At 44.7% G+C, this 27,018-nt stretch overlaps 1 protein-coding gene across 1 annotated transcript in view; it reads right to left on the bottom strand.

Annotated features, from left to right (window-relative positions):
• Nucleotides 1–27,018, bottom strand: part of LOC124594646 (kinesin-like protein KIF13A) — a 404,453-nt gene that overhangs the window by 18,255 nt on the left and 359,180 nt on the right. Inside the window, exon 34 of the mRNA XM_047133014.1 lies at nucleotides 12,094–12,291. Within this exon, the coding sequence (XP_046988970.1) occupies nucleotides 12,094–12,291 (198 nt within the window). The remainder of the gene's footprint in view (nucleotides 1–12,093; nucleotides 12,292–27,018) is intronic.

Raw genomic sequence — 27,018 nt, 5'->3', positions numbered from 1 at the left:
TATCTAACTCACAGCTAAAAAATCAATTGCAAGGTGATGTAATTTTTTTTAAATTTCCACTGAAGTGTTAATAATCCGTCAGTTAAGAAATGCTAAATGTAACAGTTATAACAACATGGTTCCCATGACTCTTACTCCACTTTTCCATTTGCTTATCCCAGTCTTCAAAGCAACCACAAAATTTCTATTCTGCTGCCCATTACAGTTCCCCAGATGATGCCTTTTTAGTGGCCTTAAAACTGTGCAGTTTGAGATGGTCTTTAATTTTTGTAAATAAAATATTCATATAAATATTACAAAATATTCACATTTTGGAGAAACAGGGGTATTCAAGGATGGTGTTTCTTGTCCCGACTGAAAGCTCCTTGTTAATGATAGTCATATGAGTGGACACATTATCATGTTAAAGCATCCACAACATATATATAAAACTTACAAGAATTAAACTGGGTAACATCTTTGATAACTGCCAACATTTTGACAGTTGAACACTCTGCTATCTGTCAGAAAGCAGCAAGCAGTTAATAGTCTGTGGTGATTTCGAAGCAGATTTTCTAAATGATTATGACAGGAAAACTGATATGGAGACCTTATTTGGATCCTACAATTTAATCATTTAATCTAACTCTCCAACATGGGTGGGTAAAGACAGCAGGACCCTAATAGGTATTTTTTTCATGAAGGTCAAAGCAAGGAAATAACTATATACCCAGTAACATATACTCTTGTCATGATGTGCAGTTAGAACAAATGAGATAATGCCTTACAGTACAGACCCTTCTCAGCAGAAATCAGTTATGATACTTAAGGATAGTTAACAAGAGATGACCTGGTGTGAAATTTATAGTGAACCAGAAATCTGTTCCATGATTAATTCACATCATTCTTTGGAAATAGCTTTCTGCTTAAGCTAATCAGAAAGGTCATTAAATGTACAAGTAAAAAACCATGGATCACTAGAGGGATTAAAGTATCTTCTGAAAGGGAAAAAACTATTCAAAATTACTACAAAAAGTTATTTAAAAAAATCAAGAAACAGGCACATTATGCAGAAGCCAATAATTCGAAAAACAGACTTAAGGCTATACGGAATGTAGTGAAATGATAGACAGAGCAACTGGCCAACGAACAGAATAACATCACTACTGACTTAAATGGAAGAGCTATAAATGACGAGTTGCAAGAAGCAAATGTGTTTAATGATCATTTCTTATGTATAGTAGAAGATATAGGGATAAACAGTTGATGAGGTGCAGGTAGCAAATGTGTTTAATGATCATTTCTTAAGTATAGTAGAAGATAAAGGGATAAACAGTTCAAGGGAAAAAGCACAGCAGTGCATTAAAAAAGTAATTCTCATAAAATTCAAACATATGAATGTATCACAAACTGTTTCATTTGAAATTAAGAAAATTACATAGTCCCTCAAAACTAAAAGTTCATATGGATTGGTTGGTACTTCCAACAGAACACTAAAGATTTGTTCCCATATAATAAGCCCTGTCTTATCTGAAATATGCAACTCATCTTTTACTCAAGGCATTTTTCCAAGAGACTGAAATGTGCCGTTGCTACACTGCTCTTTACGAGAGATGATAGGAGAGATGTCAATAACTGCTGGCATGTTTCGCTACCTACTTACATTATTTTCCAAAATCTTAGAGAAGGTGACATATTCCAGAATAATATCCCACCTATGTAACAATAATATCCTCTGTAAATCACAGTTTGGATTTCAGAAGAGTTGCTCTAATGAGAATACCATTTAGATGTTCACCCACCAAATTTTACAAGCATTAGTAACAGAATAGCATCAGTTAGTATTTTCTGTGACCTATCTAAAGCATTTGACCATGTGAACCACAATATCTTCCTAGATAAACTGAGATTTTATAGCACTGATGGCATAACTAAATAATATACAATGTCATATCTAACCAAAAGAATACAGAAAGTTTCACCTACTAGTTCAACCAACGTAATCAGGGAAGATTTTTCTGAATGGAGAGCAATCACATATGGAGTTCCCAAGGCTAAATCTACGTCCGCCATTGTTCTTCATATATGTAAATGATCTTCTGTCTATTATGCAAAAACAGTATTAGTTTTTTTGTAAATAACATTAGTATTGTAATCGATCCAAGCAGGCACACAGCAACAGTATAAACAGTAAAAAATGTTCTTAACAGTGTCACTGACTGGTTTCCTGCAGATGGTCTTGCTTTCAATTTTGAAAAGATACAACATATTCAATTATGAACATCTAGAGGTACTACATAAATAAGTGTGCAGACAGTGTGGAAATAATAAATAGGGAGGAAACTTTAAGATTTTTAGGTGTCCACATTGATGAGAATTTAAACTGGAAAAAGTTCATTTTAGAACTTTTAAAACAACTTAGTTCAGCCATATTTTCACTTAGAATCATTGCAAATCTTGGGGAGAGACAAGTCACTAAGTTGACATGTTTTGCAGATTTTTAGTGTCATATGGAATACTGTTCTGAGGTAATTCATCTTTAAGAAAGAGTCTTCATTGCTCAGAAATGTGCTGTATGAGTAATATGTGGTGCTCACCCATGATCATCTTGTAGGCATCTGTTTAAGGATTTGGGCACTCTGGCTACTGCTTCACAGTACATTTATTCCATCATGAAATTTGTTTTAAATAATCCACTGCAGTTCAAAAGAGATAATGTAGTAAATATGAGGGCCATTCATAAAGTAAAGAATGCTTATTTTCTACAGACATTTTTAATTAATATTTTTTATTTAATCATGTCAGAAACACACACTATAGCTTACAAGTTATACAAAATGTTCCAAGACATGGTACTATAAGCATTACAATTACAATTAAATGCAGCATGACCAGTATGCAGCAACTTTGCATGCTTTATTGGTGGCATTGATGACATTCTGTGGCTTGCACGACGTTGGGCATAGGCTGCAGACAAGAAGGTGACTCATTGTCTGTTCTTCACCACATTCACATCCCGTGGAGTCGCATGCAAATCCCCATTTTTTCAAGTCAGTCTTCATTCTTCCAACTCCAGAATGCAGCCTGTTGAGGGTCTTCCATATTGACCAGATTTTTTTTGTGACCTGATGGGAGGCTTTTGGTCGGGATTATCCACCCTGCAAGGTGGCTGGATCTGGAACACCATGAGTCGAGTCTGAAGTTTGAAGGTGGTTCAGTGACGCTTTCAGTTGAATGGTGAAAGCTTTTCCTTGACTCGAGCCTTGGTACTGCTGGCTGATACCCGTGTAGTGCGTGGGTCTTCAGATTCAATGCCTTAGATTTTTCCAGTCTGGATGCACATTCACGATGGATATATGGAGGTGGGATGCCCACCAGACAATAAACTTTATCAAGTTGTGTGTATCTCTAACATCCCGTAATGAGTCTGCAGGTTTCATTCAAGGTGATATCCATTTGTTTAGCATGACTACATCTGCACCACACAGGGCAAGCATATTCTTCAGCTGAATGACAAAGAGCTACAGCAGAAGTTCTTAACTTGTGAGGATGCGTCCCCCATGTTGAAACCGATAATTTCCGGAGAATGTTGTTCCCTTCAGACATCTTCCGTTTGGTGTTCAAGCAATGTCTTCTGTAGATAAGTGCTTGATCAAGAGTTGATATTTGGGGGTGAAGCAGTGTTCTAATTGCTTGCCTTCCCAGAACATCTGCAATTTCCTTGCTGCATGCCTGTTTCTAAGATGGAAAGCCTGAATCTGTGTTTTTGCTGGATTTGGCTTCAGCTGGTTGTCTTGTTAATAGCCACTTCGAATTTCTAGAGCATGGGAGAGCTTGTCTTCAACATGTTCAAAAGATGTTCCTTGAACTGCTAGAGCAGCATCACCAGCATCTTTGTCCCTTGTGGGCAGGGCTGATCATTTGTGCAGATGTTAAGAAGTATAGGAGCTAGCACACTTCCTTGTAGAAGGCCATTCTTTACATTCATCCATCTGCTCTGCTTACCTTCAAATTCAACAAAAAACCTTCTGTTCTGAAGGAAGCACTCAATCATTTGGGTGAGTTTGTAATCCCCAGTTATGTTTTATGTTAAGCACTTCATTTAGCAGTGTATGGTGGTTAACAGTATCATAGGCTTATGTCAAGTCAATAAAAGCTACACCAGTGACTTTGTTGTTTTCATAGCCATCTTCTATATATTTTGTTAGGTGAAGTACTTGTGAAGTACAGCTTCTCCCTGGTCGAAATCCAGCTTGTTCCGACATGAGCAATGGTTCTACCACATCAGACAGTCTGTCCAGAATCGTTCTTTCCAATATTTTAGAAAAATGACACAGTAAGAAGATTAGTCAGTAGTTGTTGGGATCGCTTGCATTCTTGCCAGGCTTGAGTGTTGCAATAACTCTGGCTTTTCTCCACAATTTGGGGATTTTGCAGTAGCTGATTCAACTGTTGAATAAGTCCAAGAACTATTGCTTACTGACAGAACCAAATCTTTTAAGTTGTTCAATGCAGTCATTTATACCTGCCACCTTACCAGTTTTGCCTTTATTCAGCAGCAGTAGTAGTAGTAGTAGTAGTAGTAGAGGGGTTTTGTGGGCGCACGACAGCAAGGTCTTCAGCGCCCGTTCAGTGTCATAGTGAGACAGGTGTCAAGAAAAAAAAGAAAAAAAAAAAAAAACTCAGAACATTTACATAAAACGGAACATAAAACACGGGGAACAATCATTGAAAAATATGTGCTCACCCACACCGAAGCATGGGACGGAGCAGGGCGTCAGCAGTAAAACATGGACAACACAGGAAGAAAATGGTAGAGGGAGCTAAAACAATGTAGCAGATGGAAGGGGCTGGCTGACCGCAAGGAAAAAAGGGAGGAGTCAGCCACTCTGCAATACACTAAAACCTCCAGCCTAAAAGTTTAGGCCAGAGTCCAGACACATCACAAAACTTAAAAACCCTAGACACACACGTCTCATCGTTAGCTAAAACACAAGGCAGATCCCCATCAACTTGAGCTTCTGCCCTTGCATCACGGTATAAAATGCAGTCTGTTAAAATGTGCTGGACAGAGATGTGCACACCACAAGCATCACAAAACGGAGGATCCTCCCGGCGTAATAAATAGCTATGCGTCAGAGGACAGTGCCCGATCCGAAGACGTATGAGGGCCACCTCTTCCCACCTGAGCAACCGGCAGGAGGAACGCCACGGCCGAGTGGTTGACTTTACCGACCGCAGTTTATTGGCCGTCACTGCCAGCCATTCGTCCTCCCACAACTCCATGCACTTCCTGTGGAGTGCAGCGATGACTGACTGCAAGGGGATAGGACACTGGACCACATCCTGCTCTCTGCAGGCCTCCTTGGCAGCCCGATCAGCCTGTTCATTGCCCCATATGCCGACATGACCAGGCACCCAACAGAAGGATACCTCTTTACCCCGCTGTTGGAGCAAGTACAGTTGGTCATGTATCAGCTGGACCATCTCCCCAGTCGGGTATAGGTTCTGCAGTCATTGTAAGGCACTAAGAGAATCGGAGCAGAGAAGAAATCGATCGCCCCGAACATGATTCATCCGCTCCAGTGCCTTCAGGATCGCGTGGAGCTCCGCTGCGAAAACGGTATATTCAGCAGGGAGGCGAATCCGGGTAACATGATCAGGGAACACCACAGAACAGCCAAGGAAATTCTCCTGTTTGGAGCCATCAGTATAAACGACAGTGAAACCGTGATGCACATCTAAAATGTTAAAAAACAGAGATTGAAACGTAAAATCTGGTGTGCCATCTTTCTTAAAATTAGTCAAATCTAAAATAAGTTTGGGTCTCCGGAGGAGCCAAGGTGGAGATCTGCTCCAACCGCGACGTAAACCATGAAGACCAGCCATAGACATCGCGCCGAGGCAATCCTGTGCGCGAATTCCATAGGGCTGCGTCGCATGTTGCCGGTTATGAAACAGTCGTGCCAGAGGAGGCTGAGCAACGGTATGGTATGCAGGGGTGTATGGTGTGGACAAAGTTTTATACGCCTGGCGCACTGTAAGTAGCCGTCGCCGCATATGAAGTGGCGGTTCACCAGCCTCTGCATAGAGGCTTGGTATGGGGCTAGTTCGGAATGCCCCAGTGGCCAAACGAAGCCCTTCATGGTGCACAACGTCCAACAATTTTAAGTAAGAAGGCCTCGCAGACCCATACATTGTGCACCCATAATCGAGCTGAGATTGCACAAACGCCCTGTAAAACTGGAGCAGACAAGTCCTGTCAGCTCCCCATGTACTGTAGCTAAGACATTTTAAAATACTTAAAGCCTTAAGTGACCGCCATTTCAGGTCTTTAAGATGAGGTAACCACGTGAGCTTTGAGTCAAAAATGAGCCCCAGAAATCTCACCTTGTCTTTAAAAGTAAGAATAGTGTCCCTCATCCTCAACTCAGGAAAGGTTAAAATCAAACGAGAACGGTTAAAAAGAACACATACAGACTTCTCGGTGGAAAACTTAAAACCACTCTTCTGCGCCCAGTCATCCAAACGCCTAATCGTAAGTTGCAACTGACGAGTTGTCGTTGCAAGGCTTGAAGAAGAGCAAAACAAAGAGAAATCATCCACAAACAAAGAACACTGGACAGGACTTTTCACTATGGACGTAATGCTATTAATAGCAATGGCAAAGAGAGTCACACTTAAAACGCTACCCTGAGGGACACCATTCTCCTGCGCAAAGCAATCAGACAGGACATCACCAATTCGGTATCTAAAATAACGTGGAGAGAGGAAAGACTGAATAAAAAGAGGAAGACAACCACGAAAACCCCATTCGTGAAGCTGCTCCAGGATGAGACGCCTCCAAGTGGTATTGTAGGCCTTCTCGATGTCGAAAAACACACCTAGAAGGTGATGACGGCGTAGGAAAGCTTGTTGTATAGCCGCCTCCAGGAGGGCAAGGTTATCGAAGGTGGAACGAAACCTCCTGAACCCACACTGAAAGCGACTAAGGAGTTGCCGGGATTCCAACATCCAGACAAGGCGGCGGTTGACCATCCGCTCCAAGGTCTTCCCTATGCAACTAATGAGGGCAATACTACGGTAGCTACTTGGGCTCGTGCGGTCTTTCCCAGATTTTAAAAAAGGGATTAAAACTGCCTCACGCCACACGTCAGGAAAGTGACCCGACGCCCAAATGTCATTAAAAAGTGCGAGGAGGAGTTCTCTGTTGCGCATTGTGAGGTGCCATAGCATACTGTAATGGATCCTGTCATGACCAGGGGATGTGTCACGAGCTCCAGACAATGCAGAATCCAGCTCCCACATAGAAAATGGGCAGTTGTAAACTTCACGAGAGGTGGACTGGAAGTTCAGACTACATCTCTCAGCAACCGCTCTATGGCGCTGGAAACCTGGATCCTGACTGGTTGTTGCAGTAACTGTGGCAAAATACGCTGCCATAGTCGGGGCAATGTCTCGCGGATCCGTGTGGAGAGTGCCGTTAATCATTACAGCAGCTATGGGGCACCTCCCTCCTCTGCCAGAAATTCTCCTGATGGTCTCCCACACAATGGAACTTCTGGTGGAATGATTAATGGTGTTCAGGAACGTTTGCCATGACCTCTTCTTGCTCTCACGAATAATGCAGCGACATCTTGCCCTCGCCACCCGAAAGGCTGCAAGATTCTCAGCAGTTGGCCGACACTTGAACCGACGCAGAGCCGCACGCCTGGTCCTGATTGCAGAGCGGCATTCGGCACTCCACCAAGGCACAGGTGGCCTCTTCCGGTGGCCTGTGGACTGTGGAATGGATGCTGCAGCGGCATGGTGGACCGTTTTGGTAATATGATCCACCCACACCTCAACATTCGCACAGTGTTCGAATTGGGCCAACTGGCTATAAAGTGTCCAGTCGGCTCCACTGAGCACCCATCGTGGTGGTCTCCTTTTGGGGCCCACGCCATCTGGCAGGTGAATCCAGATTGGGAAATGATCACTGCCATGCAATTCAGCAACCACTTCCCAGTGAGCACTGGCGGCAAGAGCTGGAGAGCAAAGCGAGAGATCAGTGGCAGAGAACGACCCAGTTGCCGTGCAGAAATGAGTACTCTGTCCTCCATTGAGCAAGTAGGCACAGGATGACAGGAGAAGCCTCTCAATTGCTCTACCCCTGGGGCAGGTAATTGCAGAGCCCCAAAGCACATTGTGGGGATTAAAATCACCACAAATAATGAATGGCTGGGGGAGCTGTGTAAGAAGGTCGGTGAGGGCCACTTCATCAAGAGCATCATGTGGGGGCAAGTAAAGTGAACATACAGTCAATGGATGACGTACGTGCACGGACACAGCGACGGCCTGTAAAGTCGTCGTAAGTGAGAGAGGCAAGGAGTGGTAGTCCGTCCTGACAAAAATATCTACGCCGCCTCTAGCTCTCTGTCCACGCAGGTCGTCCTTTTTGTGGAGTGAATAGCCTCGTATCTCAGGGGAGTATGATGGATGGAAATACGTCTCCTGGAGACAGAGACACAGTGGTCTACCCTGAGAGAGTAGACGAAGTTCCTCCACATGCGTCCTGAACCCTTGCAAGTTCCACTGGAGTATGGGAGCCATCTATGTTGGGGGTAGCACCTTCATCCTGTCTCTCCGACGGGGCGGGGAGACCGCAGCAGGTGGAGGGGCAGGCGTGGGACGAGATGATTGCCCCACACATACATCGTACTCCATCAACTCTGGGGAAGAGTCAGATGAAGCCTCACGTAAAACCACATCTGCATGGTCAGATGGTTTACCATGGGATTTGACCCACTGTTGCTGCTGTACAGTAGCTTTCTGTGGTTTGGTGGACTTTGGGGGAGCTGATGTGGGAGTGGTAATTGGCGCACTGGGCTTGGGAACAACCTCAGCTGTTGGAGGCGCGAGGGGCTGGACCAAGTTCGCCACTGTACCTTTGTCTGCCGTTCGAGTAGCGGCTACTGGCTCTGAAACACTGGCTGCTGCTCTATTCAGATCTTCCATTGTGAGATGGTAAGAGAGTATGCTTTTTTCCTGGCACATCAGTTTTCGCAAAGTAAAATTTGAAAACAAGCTGAAAAAGTTTCTCCATATCAACTCCTTCAATTCTGTAGAAGAATTTATATTATTGTAATGTGAAAGGGTGGTGGGTAAGAATACTAACTCATGTCTGTATTTAATAATAATAACAATAAAATAATAATAATAAACAAAAGACATAAATGTTCAGTATTCAGCTGTGTTTACAAAATAATGTGTGATGTTAATTTAAAATGCTTGTTCCACATCATTTCATTATTATTTACCATGCAAATGATCCATGGTACATGAAACTACCCAACAAACTAAGCCTGTCATTTTGAAGGCACAAATTCAGTGTGAGATGGTTGTGCAAGGCAATTTAAGTCCTTAGTAGATGGGGTTATGCTGACCTGGTAACATAATATGGCATTTGCAGAACAACAACCAAACACTATAAACAACTAGTGCCACCAGAAAATCAAAAATGACCAATATCATAAGTTACAGATAGTGAATATTACTTATCAGTAGATGAGTAAGTAGCAGTATCTCTGCCCCTCTGTTGCACAACCAAGGAGACAGCAGGACTTGAAGCAGAATTTTGTTGCCATGTAGGGCAATCTAGATGGCCAACTCAATTCACTCGAACTGTTCAGAATGTTCTCAAAACAGTCACGAACAATTGTGGCCCAGTGACATGGTGCATTGTCATCCATAAAAATAACATCATTAGTTGGGAACATGAAGTCCACAAATAGGTGCAAATGGTTTTCAAGTAGCAGAACGTATCATTTAGAATCAATGATTAGTTCAGTTGGACCAGAAGATGCAGTCCATTCCATGCAAACAAAGCCCACACCACCAGCTCAGAACAGTGCCTTGCTCACAACTTGGGTCCATGGCTGTGTGGGGTCTGCGCCACAACATTTTAGGGAGAGGATTTTAATGTGCTGCTGGGTGACTGGCTCACCCAGGTTTTAGGTAAGATGTCCGCCAGTCACGATTACCTTCTTGTTTCACTTCGATTTCTGTTCTCTTTTCCTTGTGTTTTCTTTCCTTTTTTAGTGTGTTTCTTCTCCTCTTGTTTTGTCTCTGTATGTGAGGATTTGGAACTGCGTCAGGTTTGTGTCTTTTAGCCATTCCCCTTGTTCGCTGTCCGTCTTCGTCCCTTCACTGCATGTGTTCCTGTTTCTATGCGTTTGCCCGAAAACCTCAAACCACACACACACACACACACACACACACACACACACACACACACACTGAACCCTACCATCAGCTCTTACCAGCTGAGATTGGGACTCATCTGACCAAGCCACAGTTTTCCAATCATCTAGAGTCCAAACAATATGGTCATGAGCCCAAGAGAGGTGCTGCAGGTAATGTTGTGCTGTTACCAAAGGTACTCACGTCACTGATCTGCTGCCATAGCCCATTAACACCAAGTTTCACCACACTGTCCTAAGGGATATGTTTATCATACATCCCACATTGATTTCTGCAGTTCTTTCATGCAGTGTTGCTACACAAATGATGCTGCTCTTGTTCATTAAGTGAAAGGCGTAAGCGTAACCATTCATTGTTTGTGGTGAAAGGTAACACCTGAAATTTGGTATTCTCAGCACACTCTTGACACTGTGGATCTTGGAATATTGAATTCCCTAATAATTTCTGAAATGGAATGTCCTGTGTGTTTAGCTCCAACTACAATTCAGCATTCAGAGTCTGTTAATTCCCATCATGCAGCCAAAATCATGTTGGACACCATTTTGCATGAATCACCCGAGTACAAATGACAGACCCACCAACACCTGAGTACAAATGACAGCCCCACCAATGCACTGCCCTTTCATACCTTGCGTATGCAATATACCACCATATGTATATGTGCATATCACTATCCCACAACTTATCACCTCAGTGTACTTTTCTTATAAAGCTTGCACATGGGTGAGTCTACTAATAAATTCATCAATAAATACTTTAGGCCACTTAAACGTAGATAAATATTTTATGGTAGGTGGGAAACTATTGAAAATGTGTGTTCCTGAATAATGGTCACCTTGCTGGGTCAAAGTGGTTATGTCTTCATGAAGGCTGTTATTTCTGGTACTTATTCCATGAACTAAGTTGTTGATTTCAACCGGAGATAAATTACTTATGATAAATTTCATACAGGAATAAATACAATGTGAAGTACTAGTTAGGACACAGTTCTGTAAATGGGCTTCTGAAAGATGAATTCAAACTATATGCTTTTGCCCTGATGAGTTCCACAGAATATGATACCATATGAGACTGAGGAATAAAAGTAAGTAATGTCTGCCAACTTTTTTATGTTTAAAACACATATGCCTGATAAAATTCTCATAGCAAATAAAGATTTGTCTGTATATTTCAGCAGTTCTCTTGTAAGCTTCTCCCAACTGCATGTATTATTAGGTTTAATCCAAAGATTGAACACTGTCAATCACCTCTACCTGCATGTCCTGCATGCATATATTTTAGGCCTATGTTGTACAGAAACCTCTTGCAGTTTCTGCACTGCATATACTGATATTTTTTAAATTTATATCCACTTCCCTGCTCCATACAGAGCTATTCACTGTTATTTTGATATCTGGACCATTCATTCGACACACAAAGAGACCAAGGTCTTTTTTATTACTATTTAATTTTCATCGTGATAGTTTACTTCAAGACAAAACCTTCTTCATGGGTCTTTCTACCAAAAAATCCAATTTTTATTTATCTATTACTACCATCCCAGGTGCCTTAAATGCGCAAATGTACAATATACAGGGCATGTATCAGTTTACTAGCATCACTTAATCTCAGTTGTCTTCTCCCTTGCAGTATCACTTACTATGAAGTAAGTAGAATGCACTTTATTATCATCTGTTTCTGCTCTTATCTTAAGTGTCTGATTCTCAAAGTTCAAACTTTTCTTGGAATTACAAGAACCACCACTGACCCTACTTCTGCAGACTATTTTGATCAAAAAAAGTTTCATGCAGACAAGAACAACAATCAAAAGATATGAACATGAAAATGTGGCAAATCATGGCCTTTTAACATGTATTTCAGAAAATTTATTACCTGTTGGGGCATCCAGAGCCACGCCTACCCATGTTCCTTGCGCAAATTCAGTTCCGCCTACATAGGCAACAACACCTGAAGAGTTATAGGGTCGAATAAGGACACTCTCACCTACTACAACCCATTCAGGTATGGGTGCATCTGAAATTCTGTTTAGATCACGACGTGATCCAAATGAACTTCCAGCATCACCATCATCTGTAACATAAGGCAGGAGTTTCAATTAGACGTTACAAACAACCAAATATTACAAACTGCATCTCAAAAATAGAAAACAAAATCGATCATTTTTATGTTGTGCTGGTTAGATTCCAAGTTATTTATTATTATTTTTTCAGTTTATAGCTTTCAATTCTTTACTTTTGCCACTAAGTATGTTTTCGAAATGATGTTTTAGTTTATATGTGAGACAGAAGCAGTGTGCCTGCCAATTGATACCATCTGGATTAGGGCTATCATACAAAATAATAATAATAATAATAATAATGAAGGAAAAACTGGTTTGAGAATTATGGAGAATGTACCCTTCAAGGGGAATGGTTCTGCAGTACACACTACAAATAGGTTATGTTGGTCATAACCTATTTGCTTGGCTTCTCTTTATCAAATGACAGAACCTTGGTAATATCCTTCAGGTCCTACAATAAAACTCTCTGTTCCATTTCCGTGCTCCTACCAATGACTGTGATTAGAAAAATCCTGAGACCACAGACCAATGCTTGCCGACTTTCAAGGAAACCCTGTATCACCATATGTCTATTTCGCTATGAGATTTCAATATCCAAATTGGAAGCTAACATGAAAACTGAAAGATTACTGGAAGATATCCAGCCTGTGACACAATCAATGTCAAATGTTTAATCAGCCTATGCATTAACTATGGACTACTACTGGTGTCCAAGGCATTTAAACATCTACCGAGGAAGACCAAGATATATCGCAGCCCAAACAGCATATTGGGTGAGTTCCAGATCGACAACGTAGCAATAGACAGACAAAACCATTGCAGCATTATGAATGTTATGGTGCTTAGAGGAACTAACTTCAATTCCAATTATTACCTATCACTGGTAAAAATGAATCTAAGGCATCTAAAAAGGACCAATAACACACCAGTGAAGAAGAAGAAGATCCCCAGATTTGATTCACGAAACTTTAGTATGATAGTACTAGCTAACAAGAATGGCTGAACCAGAATACCAACAGGGTGAACACCTCTATACGCCAGTATCAACTCAGAGACATCATAGTAACAACAGCTCAGGAGACATTCTCCAGCAGAGCTAAGAGGAATGAGCACAATTGGTGGTCCAGCAAGTGTGACGATGCTACAGATGCACAAGAATGATGTCAACTTACAAGCCTTTATTACACACAGGAAGCTCACAGTTAGCGTCATAGGAGGGGGCAAAGAGGAAGAACAGTGGACAATTTATTCAGCATGTGGAGGACAACCTTAAAGGGAAGAACCAGAGAACTATATAAGGGCTTCAAACAACAGAGAACGCAGTACATATTGCCTACTTTACATCTCCAGTGAGAAAATGGATCACTATGCACCAGTGATAGAAAATGGACTAAAACGGTAGCTGACTGCTTCTAGAAACTTCTAAGTGCCAAAGAATCCACTCAATAACTCCCAGTTAGAGAACCTACTAACCCCAACACCAAGCATATCCCTCTTCCCACGTACATAGGAAAGGAAAATGTCATACATCTCCTCAAAAACAACAAAGCCTCTGAGAAATATGGTATAGAGATATAAATGCTGAAATCAGCTGGAGAAAACATACACAAGCTTATACAGTACACACAGTAATCCTGGACACACGAGCTAGCAAAAAACTCCCAGATAACAAGACCTCAGCCATTATCCACCCAATTCGCAAAGCAGGAACAAATCTGATCCTGGTAACTACAGAAGAATATTGTTGCTTGCAGTCACATATAAAAGCTTTTCATAGATCTTCAATGACACATAACGAGACAGCGGGACAAGGAGTTAGAGGAATACAGGTCCAGTATTGAACAAATACAAAATTTTGAGACCACCATGTTATACAGCAAGAAATAAGCCAGGCAGTGGGTAGCTACCTTCGTAGACTTCCAAAAGGCATATGACTCTTTGGATAGAACCATGCTCTTTGGAATGTGAAAGGAACTAGGACTCAACAAAAAACTCAACAGATTGGTGCAAGTCACCCTGTGCAACACCAAATTGAAAGTAGAGTTTAGAGGACAACTCTCAGAGAGTTACCAGACCAATACAGGGGTAAGGCAAGGAGATGGTATTTCATGTATAATAAATGTATGCATCTTTGTGACTTAGGTATTACTCAGTGACAAAAGCATACTGTAATTTTTTATTCTTAAATACTGTACTGTCAGCATTCAACATATAGTTCTGCTCACTGTTAGTGCTGGAAGCTTCCAGTATATGCATTACACCTCAGCTGATCACAAAGCCATTTTGTTTGCAGGTGAAAAAGTGTGTTTGAATTCTGCTAATGCCACTAAATTTGGAAGGCTGACTAACTGAAGATAAGATTTTATATAAAAGTTATATATGGAGACCATTGTGTGCAAGAGTTAAATGTTACAAAAATTTTTTTTCAGTATAATGTAATTGGATAGATAAAAAATCTACTCACCAAGCAGTGGCAGGGGAACACACATATCAGAAAAGGTTTTATGTAGGCATGCTTTCAGAGCCAGTGACTCCTTCTTCTTTAACCTACTGAGTATAGACTGGGATATCTATGGATTCATTGTGGGAGGTGCAGACAGACAGTCATGCGAAATAGTTTTGAGCATGTTTTTTGAAACCTGTCTTGAGCAGCTGGCTCAGCAGCCCACACAGTGGTAATATCTTAGACCTTTTCACTACAAAAAGGCCAGGGATTAGTGATCATGAAGTCATTATAGCAACTATAATTACCAAAGTTAATAAATCAGTAAAGAAGGCTAGGAGAGTGTTTCTGCTAGATAGAGCAGATAAGCAGTTATTACCATCTCACTTAGACAATGAACTGGCATCACTTAGTTCCAGTAAGATGGATGTAGAGAAATTATGGGCAAACTTTAAGAATTTTAAGAAGATTATAAATCATGGTCTGGAGAGTTATGTGCCTCGTATGTAGATAAAAGATGGAAAAGATCCACCATAGTTTAGTAACTAAATTCAAAGGATACTGAGGAAGCAGAGGCTGCTGCACTCTCAGTTCAAAAGGGAACACACAAATGACAACAAGCGAAGGTTAGTAGAGACTTGTTCATCTGTGAATAGATCTATGAGCAAAGCATACAACTACCATCATCACACTTTAACAAAAGATCTGACAGAGTATCCTAGAAAATTTTCGTTTTATGTAAAATCGCTAAGTGGGTCTAAGACTTCCATCCAGTCCCTTGTCGACCAGCCTGGTGTGGCAGTTCACAAAAGCAAAACACAAGCCAAAGTTTTAAATTTCACATTCAAGAAATCATTCACACAGCAGAATCAGACAAACATACCATCATTTGACCATCAGACAGACTCCCATATGGACGATATAGTGGTAAGCATACCTGGTGTAGAGAAACAACTGAAATATTTGAAAGCAAATAAATCATTAGCTCCAGATGGAATCCCAGGTCAGTTTTACAAAGAGAACTCTACAGGATTGGGCCCTTACATAGCTTGCAGTTACTGTGAATCTCTCATCCAACATGAAGTCCCAAGCGACTGGAAAAAAAGTGCATGTGACTCCACTGTATACGAAGGGTAAAAGAATGGACCCACAAAATTACAGGCCAATATCCCTAATTTCTGTTTGCTGCAGGTTGGAAATTTTCTCCACTTGTGGACTGAGTATTGTGTTGTCCTCATCATCATTTCATCCTCATCATCAATCACAAGTTGCCCAATGTGGGGCCAACTGAATCAAGACTTGCGCTTCGCGGCCGAACCCAAATGGGATCTCCCGTCCAGCAATGCCATACGATGATTTCATTTTTTTACATGATATAATGCGAAGTATGGATGAAGGGTAACAAGCAGATCCCATATTTCTAGATTTCCAGAAAGCATTTGACATGGTGCCCCATCGCAGGCTGTTAATGAAGGTATGAGAAAATGAAATAAGTTCACAGATATGAGAGTGCCTCAAAGACTTCTTAAATAATAGAACCCAGTATGTTGTCCTCATTGGTAGGTGTTCATCAGAGACAAGGGTGGCCCAGGGAAGTGTGATACAACTGCTGTTGTTATCTCTCTCACTTCTTAAATAATAGAACCCAGTATGTTGTCCTCATTGGTAGGTGTTCATCAGAGACAAGGGTGGCCCAGGGAATTGCGATACAACTGCTGTTGTTATCTCTCTCTCTCTCTCTCTCTCTCTCTCTCTCTCTCTCTCTCTTTCCTCTCTCTCTCTCTCTCTCTCTCTCTCTCTCTCTCTCTCTCTCTCTCTTTCCTCTCTCTCTCTCTCTCTCTCTCTCGAAGAGAGGATATATTGAAGGGCAAGTTCCCATCTCCGGAGTTCTGATAGGTTGGTGTCAGTGGGAAGTATCCAGATAACCCGGACAGTGTGACACTGTGCCAAGATGTGCTGGCCATGCACCAAGGCTTGTTTAGCCATAGGGTGATCCTCATTACCAACAAACACTGTCTGCCTGTGTCAGTTTGTGTGAATGGACAGTTTGTTGCTGATCATTCCCACATAGAAGGCTTCACAGTGTAGGTAGGTCAGTTGGTAAATCACATGGGTGCTTTCACACGTGGCTCTGCCTTTGATCGCGTACACCTTCCGGGTTACAGGACTGGAGTAGGTGGTGGTGGGAGGGTGCATGGGACAGGTTTTACACCGGGGGCGGTTACAAGGGTAGGAGCCAGAGGGCAGGGAAGGTGGTTTGGGGATTTCATAGGGATGAACTAAGAGGTTACGAAGATTAGGTGGACGGCGGAAAGACACTCTTGGTGGAGTGGGCAGGATTTCATGAAGGATGGATCTCATTTCAGGGCAGGATTTGAGGAAGTTGTATTCCTGCTGGAGAGCCACATTCAGAGTCTGATCCAGTCCCGGAAAGTATCCTGTCACAAGTGGGGCACTTTTGGGGTTCTTCTGTGGGAGGTTCTGGGTTTGAGGGGATGAGGAAGTGGTTCTGGTAATTTGCTTCTGTACCAAGTCGGGAGGGTAGTTGTGGGATGCGAAAGCTGTTTTCAGGTTGTTGGTGTAATGGTTCAGGGATTCAGGACTGGAGCAGATTCGTTTGTCACGAAGACCTAAGCTGTAGGGAAGGGACCGTTTGATATGGAATGGGTGGCAGCTGTCATAATGGAGGTACTGTTGCTTGTTGGTGGGTTTGATGTGGACGGATGTGTGAAGCTGGCCATTGGACAGGTGGAGATCAACGTCGAGGAAAGTGTCATGGGATTTGGAGTCAGACCAGGTGAATCTGATGGAACCGAAGGAGTTGAGGTTGGAGAGGAAATTCTGGAGTTCTTCTTCACTGTGAGTCCAGATCATGAAGATGTCATCAACAAATCTGTACCAAACTTTGGGTTGGCAGGCCTAGGTGACCAAGAAGGCTTCCTCTAAGCGACCCATAAATAGGTTGGTGTTCGAGGGGGCCATCCTGGTACCCATGGCTGTTCCCTTTAATTGTTGCTATGTCTGTCCTTCAAAAGTGAAGAAGTTGTGAGTTAGGATGAAGCTGGCTAAGGTAATGAGGAAAGAGGTTTTAGGTACGGTGGCAGGTGATTGGCGTGAAAGGAAGTGCTCCATCGCAGCGAGGCCCTGAACGTGCGGGATATTTGTGTATAGGGAAGTGGTATCAATGGTTACAAGGATGGTTTCCGGGGCTAACAGATTGAGTAAGGATTCCACGCGTTCGAGAAAGTGGTTGGTGTCTTTGATGAAGTATGGGAGACTGCATGTAATGGGATGAAGGTAGGCAGAGATACGTTCTGTGGGGGCTTGGTAACCAGCTACAATGGGGTGGCCAGGATCATTAGGTTTGTGAATTTTAGGAAGTGGTTAGAAGGTAGGAGTGCTGGCTGTCGGTGAGGTCAGGAGGTTGATGGAGTCAGGTGAAAGGTTTTGCAGGGGGCCTAAGGTTCTGAGGATTCCTTGAAGCTCCGCCTGGACATCAGGAATGGGATTACCTTGGCAAACTTTGTATCTAGTGTTGTCTGAAAGCTGACACAGTCCCTCAGCCACATACTCCCGACGATCAAGTACCACGGTCATGGAACCCTTGTCAGTCAGAAGAATGACTATGGATCGGTCAGCTTTCAGATCATGGATAGCCTGGGCTTCAGCTGTGGTAATGTTGGGAGTAGGATTAAGGTTTTTCAAGAAAGATTGAGAGACAAGGCTGGAAGTGAGAAATTCCTGTAAGGTTTGGAGAGGGTGATTTTGAGGAAGAGGAGGTGGGTCCCGCTGTGATGGAGAACGGAACTGTTCCAGGCAGGGTTCAATTTGGATAGTGTCCTGGGGAGTTGGATAATTAGGAGTAGGATTAGGATTATTTTTCTTCAAGGCAAAGTGATATTTCCAGCAGAGACTACGAGTGTAGGACAGTAAATCGTTGACGAGGGCTGTTTGGTTGAATCTGGGAGTGGGGCTGAAGGTGAGGCCTTTGGATAGGACAGAGGTTTCGGATTGGGAGAGAAGTTTGGAGGAAAGGTTAACTACTGAATTGGGGTGTTGTGGTTCCAGATTGTGTTGACTAGAATTTTGAGGTTTTAGGGGGAGCGGAGCTGGAAGTGGGAGATTGAGTAGATGGGAGAGACTGGGTCTGTGTGCAATGAGAGGAGGTTGAGGTTTGTTGGAAAGGTTGTGGAGGGTGTGTGAGTTGCCTTTCTGGAGGTGGGAAACCAGGAGGTTGGATAGTTTTTTGAGGTGGAGGGTGGCATGCTGTTCTAAATTGCGCTTGGCCTGTAGGAGGATGCTCTGAACAGCCGGTGTGGATGTGGGAGAGGAAAGATTGAGGACTTTGATTAGGGATAGGAGTTGAGGGGTGTGCGCATTGGCTGAGTTGATGTGTAGGTGAAGGATTAGGTGGGTGAGGTCTATGGATTGTTCAGTTTGGAACTGGTATAGGGACTGATGGAAAGAAGGGTTACAGCCAGAGATGGGAACTTTAAGTGTGAGGCCTTTGGGGGTAATGCCAAATGTCAGACAAGCCTGAGTAAATAAAATATTGGAGTGTAATCTGGCTAGGGCGAAGGCATGTTTGCGGAGGGAATGTAAATAAAACTTAATGGGGTCATGGGGATGTTGTGAGGGGGACATGGTATTAGAAGGTGGAAAGGGTAACATGAGGCTAAAGTGAAAATAAAAATAAATGGGGAGAGATAAAGGTGAACTAGAAAGCAACTGGAGTTATGGTGGCAAACAAAGTCCAAAAAGTGTTGGTTTAAGCTGAACTATGTTGATCCTGTGGTGAACTTAGGTTGGTGAACAATGATGTGTACAAAGGTTAGGTAGTTGTGTTGCCTCCAAAACACGTTAAAGGGTGGAGAAATTCGGGAAAATTTCGAAAAAAACTGCGTGTAAATGTATTAAAAGAACTGGTTATGTGGTGGCAGATTATGGAAATGAGGCTAACAATTGTCTGACGAAGAAATAATAACGTTAAAACCTGTGGGAAGCTGCTAAAAAATGATCGGTTATGTGGGAAAAACAGGAATGGAAATGTCTGAGGGACTGCGTCACCTTTCAAACAACACTACATACAAAGTTTGCCAAGGTAATCCCATTCCTGGTGTCCAGGTGGAGCTTCAAGGAATTCTCAGAACCTTAGGCCCCCTACAAAACCTTTCACCTGACTCCATCAACCTTCTGACCTCACCGACACCCCGCATTCCTACCTTCTACCTACCTCCTAAAATTCACAAACCCAAAGATCCTGGCCGGCCCATTGTAGTTGGTAATGAGGATCACCCTGTGGCTAAACATACCTTGGTGCACGACCAGCACATCTTGGCACAGTATTACACCGTCCGGTTATCTGGATACTTCCCACTGACACCAGCCTATCAGAACTCTGGAGTTGGAAACTTGCCCTCCAATATATCCTCTCTTCCTGTTACCCACCAGGCCTCAACCTCCGCTAATTTCAAATTGCCACCCCTCGTACATGACTTATTACTAAACAACATCTTTGCCTCTGTACTTCCGCCTCGACTGACATCTCAAGTCTTTGCCTTTACATATGTCTGCTTGTGTCTGTATATGTGCGAATGGATATGTGTGTGTGTGTGTGTGTGTGTGTGTGTGTGTGTGTGTGTGTGTGCACGAGTGTATACCTGTCCCTTTTTCCCCCCTAAGGTAAGTCTTTCTGCTCCTGGGATTGGAATGACTCCTTACCCTCTCCCTTAAAACCCACATCCTTTCATCTTTCCCTCTCTTTCCCTCTTTCCTGATGAAGCAACCGTGGGTTGCGAAAGCTTGAAATTTTTTTTTTTTTTTTTTTTTTTTTTCCTTTTTTTTTTTTTTTTTTTTTTTTGTGGTTTTAGGGCGCAAAACTTCTATGGTCATTAGCGCCCAGCCCGTGACGTAGGAAACAGGAAAAAAACGAAATTTAAAATCAGCAGCAATGGGAAACTAAAGGCAGAAGGAATGCTTAAAAATCCACTATAGAAAGGGATTGGTTGTCCCCCCAAAAAAAAAGCTTCAGATGACTGACGTCATTTCACTGTCACTAATAAACTGTAGAACGCGGTCAGCTGAGCGCGTGTCATCTGCTAAAATCGATGATAGATCAGGCGATAGCTGTAGACGGGAGCGTAACGGATTAAAATAGGGGCATTCAATTAAAAGGTGTCTGACCGTCCACAGCTGAGAGCAGTGGGGACAGAGTGGGGGAGGATCACCGCTTAAAAGATGTCGATGGCTAAAAAGACAGTGCCCTATCCGGAGTCTAGCTAAAATTACCTCCTCCCGACAACGCGTTCGGGAGGAAGAGGTCCAAGCGCAAGGAAGGGCTTTCACTTCCCGCAATTTATTATGGGGAAGTGTTGACCAATGCGCATGCCATAAATGAGCAACTTGGCGACATAAACCGCTCCGTAGATCGGTAAACGGAAGAGACTGAATAGCTGGCCGAGGAAGAGAGACTGCAGCCTTGGCCGCTATATCGGCCGCCTCATTCCCACAGATACCAGCGTGTCCCGGGAGCCAGAGGAACGCCACTGAGACGCCCCCCAGGTGGAGCAAGCGCAGACAGTCCTGAATCCGGTGGACCAGAGGGTGCACAGGGTAAAGAGCTTGGAGACTTAGGAGAGAGCTGAGAGAATCTGAGCAGATTACGTACTGTATCCGCTGATGGCGACGGATGTAGTGGACAGCCTGGAGAACAGCGTAAAGCTCCGCAGTATAAACCGAACACTGGTCGGGAAGCCGAAAGTGATTTGGGGTGTCGCCAACAATATAGGCACTCCCTACACCTAACGATGTTTTCGAGCCGTCGGTGTAAATAAATGTGGCTTCCGTCATTTGTGCACATAGAGCAGCAAATGCCCGACGGTAAACAAGTGTAGGGGTACCATCCTTGGGAAATTGACATAGGTCGCTGAGCAAGTCGATCCGGGGACGGAGCCAAGGCGGTGCTGTACCCCAAGTTGTCAAGAAGGTTTTAGGAAAGCGGAAGGAAAGAGAATGGAGCAGTTGACGGAAGCGGACTCCCGGGGGTAGTAGGGAGGAGGAGCGGCCTGCATAACCGACATCAAAGGAGGCATCGAAAAAAAGGTAACGGGCTGGATTAGCAGGCATGGAAGACAGATGGCTAGCATAACGACTCAGAAGGACTGTGCGCCGATTGGACAGCGGAGGTTCAGCAGTCTCAGCATAAAGGCTTTCCACAGGGCTGGTGTAAAAAGCTCCAGACACTAAACGTAATCCACGGTGGTGGATAGAGTCGAGACGCCGAAGAATAGACGGCCGAGCAGAGGAGTAGACTATGCTTCCATAATCCAATTTTGAGCGCACCAAGGCGCGATAGAGGCGGAGAAGGACCACTCGGTCCGCTCTCCAGGAGGTACCATTCAGGACACGGAGGGTGTTAAGGGAACGCAGACAGCGAGCCGAAAGATAGGAAACGTGGGAGGACCAGCACAGTTTTCTGTCAAACATAAGACCCAAGAATTTAGCGACGTCGGAAAATGGAAGGTTGACAGGACCTAGATGTAAGAAGGGCGGAAGAAACTCCTTACGTCGCCAAAAATTAACACAAACGGTCTTACTGGGTGAGAAACGGAACCCGGTTTCGATGCTCCACGAGTGGAGGCGATCGAGACATCCTTGAAGACATCTTTCAAGAAGGCTAGTCCGTTGAGAGCTGTAGTAGATCGCAAAATCGTCCACAAAGAGGGAGCCCGAGACATCAGGAAGGAGACAATCCATAATTGGATTAATGGCGATGGCAAACAGTACAACACTCAGCACGGAGCCCTGGGGTACCCCGTTTTCTTGGGAGAAAGTACGGGAGAGAGTAGTGTTCACCCGCACCCTAAATGTGCGCTCGGCCATAAATTCGCGAAGAAAAAGGGGCAGCTGGCCTCGAAAGCCCCAAGAGAACAGTGTGCGGAGGATGCCTGTCCTCCAACAGGTATCGTATGCTCTCTCCAGATCAAAAAATATTGCTACTGTTTGGCGTTTCCGGAGAAAATTGTTCATGATATAAGTGGAGAGAGCAACAAGATGGTCAACGGCAGAACGATGCTTTCGAAATCTGCATTGGGCTGGTGTTAAAAGACTGCGGGATTCCAGCCACCAAGCTAAACGGTAATTCACCATACGCTCCAAAACCTTACAGACACTACTCGTGAGAGAAATGGGGCGATAGCTAGAGGGGAGATGTTTGTCCTTTCCAGGTTTCGGAACGGGAACGACAATAGCTTCCCGCCATCGCCTGGGAAAGGTACTGTCGGTCCAAATTCGATTATAAAGGCGAAGGAGGTAACGCAGGCTATGGGTTGATAAATGCAGCAACATTTGGACATGGATACCATCCGGTCCTGGGGCGGAGGAGCGAGAAGAAGAGAGGGCATGTTGGAGTTCCCGCATGGAGAAAACAGTATTGTAGCTTTCGTGGTTTTGAGAGGAGAAAGCAAGATGTCGCACTTCCGCTGCACGTTTCTTCGGGAGAAACGCTGGCGGGTAATTTGAAGAGCTCGAAATCTCAGCAAAGTGCTGACCCAATGAGTTAGAAATTGCGACGGGGTCCACTAAGGTATCATGCACGACAGTGAGCCCAGAGACCGGGGAGAAACTAGGCGCGCCTGAGAACCGTCGAAGCCGACTCCAAACTTCCGAGGAGGGAGTGAAGGTGTTAAATGAGCTAATAAAGAATTTCCAGCTTGCCTTCTTGCTATCGCGGATGACGCGACGGCATCGCGCACGGAGCTGCTTATATCGGATACAGTTGGCCAAAGTTGGATGGTGACGGAAAATGCGAAGAGCACGTCGCCGCTCACGTATTGCGTCACGGCATGCCTCGTTCCACCAAGGAACTGGGGGGCGCCGGGGCAATTCGGAGGTGCGTGGTATTGAACGTTCCGCAGCTCTGAGAATAACGTCGGTAACATGTGTGACCTCATCGACGACGCTGGGAAAGCGACGGTCATCGAATGTCGCTAGAGACGAAAAAAGTGTCCAATCGGCTTGGGCAAACTTCCAGCGTCGCGAGCGCGTATATGGCAGTTGAGGCTGCAGTCTAAGAACACATGGAAAGTGGTCACTCGAGTGTGTATCATCAAGGGCGAACCATTCAAAGCGCCGAGCTACCGGAACAGTACCGACCGCAAGGTCCAAATGAGATAAATTTGTCGTGGAGGCAGACAAAAATGTGGGGACCCCAGTGTTGAGGCAGACTAGATCCGCTTGGTGGAAGACGTCTAGCAATAGGGAGCCACGTGGACAAGGATGCGGAGATCCCCAAAGCGGGTGGTGGGCATTGAAGTCCCCAACCAGCAAATAGGGGGGTGGAAGCTGATCAAGAAGATGAAGGAGATCAGCTCGTGCCATTGGTGTGGACGATGGAATGTATACCGTACAAAGAGAGAACGTGTATCCAGAAAGGGAAAGACGGACGGCGACAGCTTGGAACTGTTTAAGGGGATTGGGTGATAATGGAGAGTATCATGGAGCAGAATCAAGAGTCCTCCATGGGCTGGAGTACCTTCAACAGAGGGGAGGTCATATCGGACGGACTGAAAATGAGGGAGAACAAAGCGGTCATGGAGATGCAGCTTTGTTTCCTGAAGACAGAAGATGACCGGCGAGTAGGATCGTAAGAGGATCAACAATTCATCCCGATTGGCTCGAATGCCGCGGATATTCCAGTGGATAATGGACATAGGGTGAACAGAAAATGGAGGAACGTGACCAAGAGTGCTGTCAACTCAACGACTGCTCAGAGCTTGCGACCGACAGCATGGAATGGCATTCAGTCGAAGGCAGAAGATCCTGATCCATAGGTCGGTCAGGAGCAGCTCCTGCCACCAACGATCGGCCAGTTGACCGGCCACCAGCAGTGCGCCTCGGCGACACAGAAGATGGCCGAGGGCGATTTCCGCCAGGAGGTGCTGTAGATGGGACACGCCTTGGCGGAGAAGGAGAGGAACTGTTTTTCTTCGTAGCCTTCTTGGAAGTAGGATGTTTAGATGAAGGAGAAACCAATGGTTGTGAAGTTGCGGTACGTAAAAACTCTTCACGAGAATGCTCTTTTTTCGAAGACTTGGCGTCTGACCTTTGGGCTCGAGATTTAGCAGAACCCGACGAAAGGTGAGCCATAGAGTGGGCAGGCGAAAGTGGTGAGGTTGAACGCGCGATCTTTGCGCTGGCCGATCTGATGACCGTGGTACTAAAGGTGAGGTCGCAAGTCTGCGTGGCCGCCTCCTTTGTTGGCCGAGGAGAAGCAAGGACAGTGCTGTATTTTCCTTTCTGAGGCACGGTGGGCTGTCGACTGGCGAGTAACTTTCGAGCAGCAAAGGGCGACACCTTTTCCTTCACTCTTATTTCCTGGATGAGCTTTTCATCCTTAAAAACGGGGCAATCTCGAGAGGAAGCAGCGTGGTCACCCATACAGTTGATGCAGCGAGGGGATGGAGGTGGACAAGCACCCTCATGGGCATCCTTGCCACACGTAACACATTTGGCCGGATTGGAACAGGACTGGCTGGTGTGATTGAACCGCTGACATCGATAGCAACGTGTAGGGTTTGGGACATAAGGGCGAACGGAAATTATCTCATAGCCTGCTTTGACTTTTGATGGGAGTTGAACTTTGTCAAATGTCAAGAAGACAGTGCGGGTTGGAATGATGTTCATGTCAACCCTTTTCATAACCCGATGAACAGCCGTGACGCCCTGGTCAGACAGGTAGTGCTGAATTTCTTCGTCAGACAGTCCATCGAGGGAGCGTGTATAAACGACTCCACGCGAGGAATTTAAGGTACGGTGCGGTTCCACCCGGACAGGGAATGTATGGAGCAGAGAAGTACGCAGCAATTTTTGAGCCTGGAGGGCACTGTGTGTTTCTAACAACAGGGTGCCATTCCGTAATCTGGAACAAGACTTTACAGGACCCGCAATTGCGTCGACACCTTTCTGAATAATGAAAGGGTTGACCGTGGAAAAGTCGTGACCTTCGTCAGACCGAGAAACAACAAGGAACTGTGGCAATGATGGAAGAACCGTCTGTGGCTGAGACTCAGTGAACTTACGTTTGTGAGCAGACATAGTGGAAGGTGAGGAAACCATTGCGGAAGAATCCCCCATGATTACCGGCGTCTCCGATGGCGCGCTCCTCCCTTGTGGGGGCCCTCACTGAGGGCACACCCGCCTTAGGTGATTGTTCACACCTCAGGTCACACCTCCCGACAAACGGACGGAGGGACCAATCGGCACTTTCGGAAGGTATCAGCTCGGGTAATCACCCCTCCCTGGGCCTGGCCGTTACCAGGGGGTACGTACGTGTCCTACCTGTCTACCCGGGGTGGGGAATTACGTGTTACCCCGTCACCGGCTACGCATGGAAGTGCGTGGGTCGGCCTTCAGACACGCACAGGGAGGAAAAAAGAGAAAGGGAAAGGAAAGAAGAGGGGGTCTCAAACGCCGCAGCGGAGAAAAGGGCAAGGAGAAGAGGGAAGGAAAAGAGAAGGACAGAGGAAGGACGAGGACCTGTAAGTGTAGAAGGCAAGGAATTTGGAACAGTTTCGAGCGTCCGTCTCCGGACGTAGGCACAAACCATACTCCCAGAGGGGGAGAAAGGGAAGGAAAGAGCCAGAGGTGAGGGGGGGGGGGGGGCGAAGATGGGGGACGGGGAGGGATGCGGAAAGGGAAGGGAAGGTATGCAGCCCGGAAAGGAAGGAGGGCCACATTAGCTCGGGGTCCCATGCTCGCTACGCACGTGTCCACAAAAGAGTTGTGGACCCCCTGGGGGAGCTTGAATTTTGTGTGTGTATATATGATTTGGTGGACAGAGTGGGCAACCATCTGTGGTTGTTTGCTGATGATGCCATGGTGGTGTGCAGTACGGTGTCAAAGTTAAGTGGACTGTAGGATGATACAAAAGGACTTAGGCAAAATTTCCAGTTAGTGTGATGCATGGGAGTTAGCCCTAAATGTGGAAAAATGTAAGTTAACATGGATGAGTAGGAATATCAAACCTGTAATGTTCAGTAATATTACTAGTGTCCTGCTTAACAAAGTCAAGTCACTTAAATATCTGGGTATAATGTTGCAAGTCAATATGAGATGGAATAAGCATGTGAGAACTGTGGTAAGGAAGGTGAATGGTTGACTTCAGTTTATTGGGAGAATTTTAGGAAAGAGGTGTTCACCTTTAAAAGAGGCTGTGTATAGGATACTGGTGTGGCTTATTCTTGAGTACTGCTGAAGTGTTTGGGATCCGTAGCAGGTCAGACTGAAGGAAGACATC

The sequence above is a fragment of the Schistocerca americana genome, chromosome 2 (genome assembly GCF_021461395.2).
Source record: "Schistocerca americana isolate TAMUIC-IGC-003095 chromosome 2, iqSchAmer2.1, whole genome shotgun sequence".
In the NCBI taxonomy this organism is placed as follows: domain Eukaryota; kingdom Metazoa; phylum Arthropoda; class Insecta; order Orthoptera; family Acrididae; genus Schistocerca; species Schistocerca americana.
Note: the sequence above shows the minus strand (reverse complement) of the source record. Positions and strands in the feature narration are given on the sequence as shown.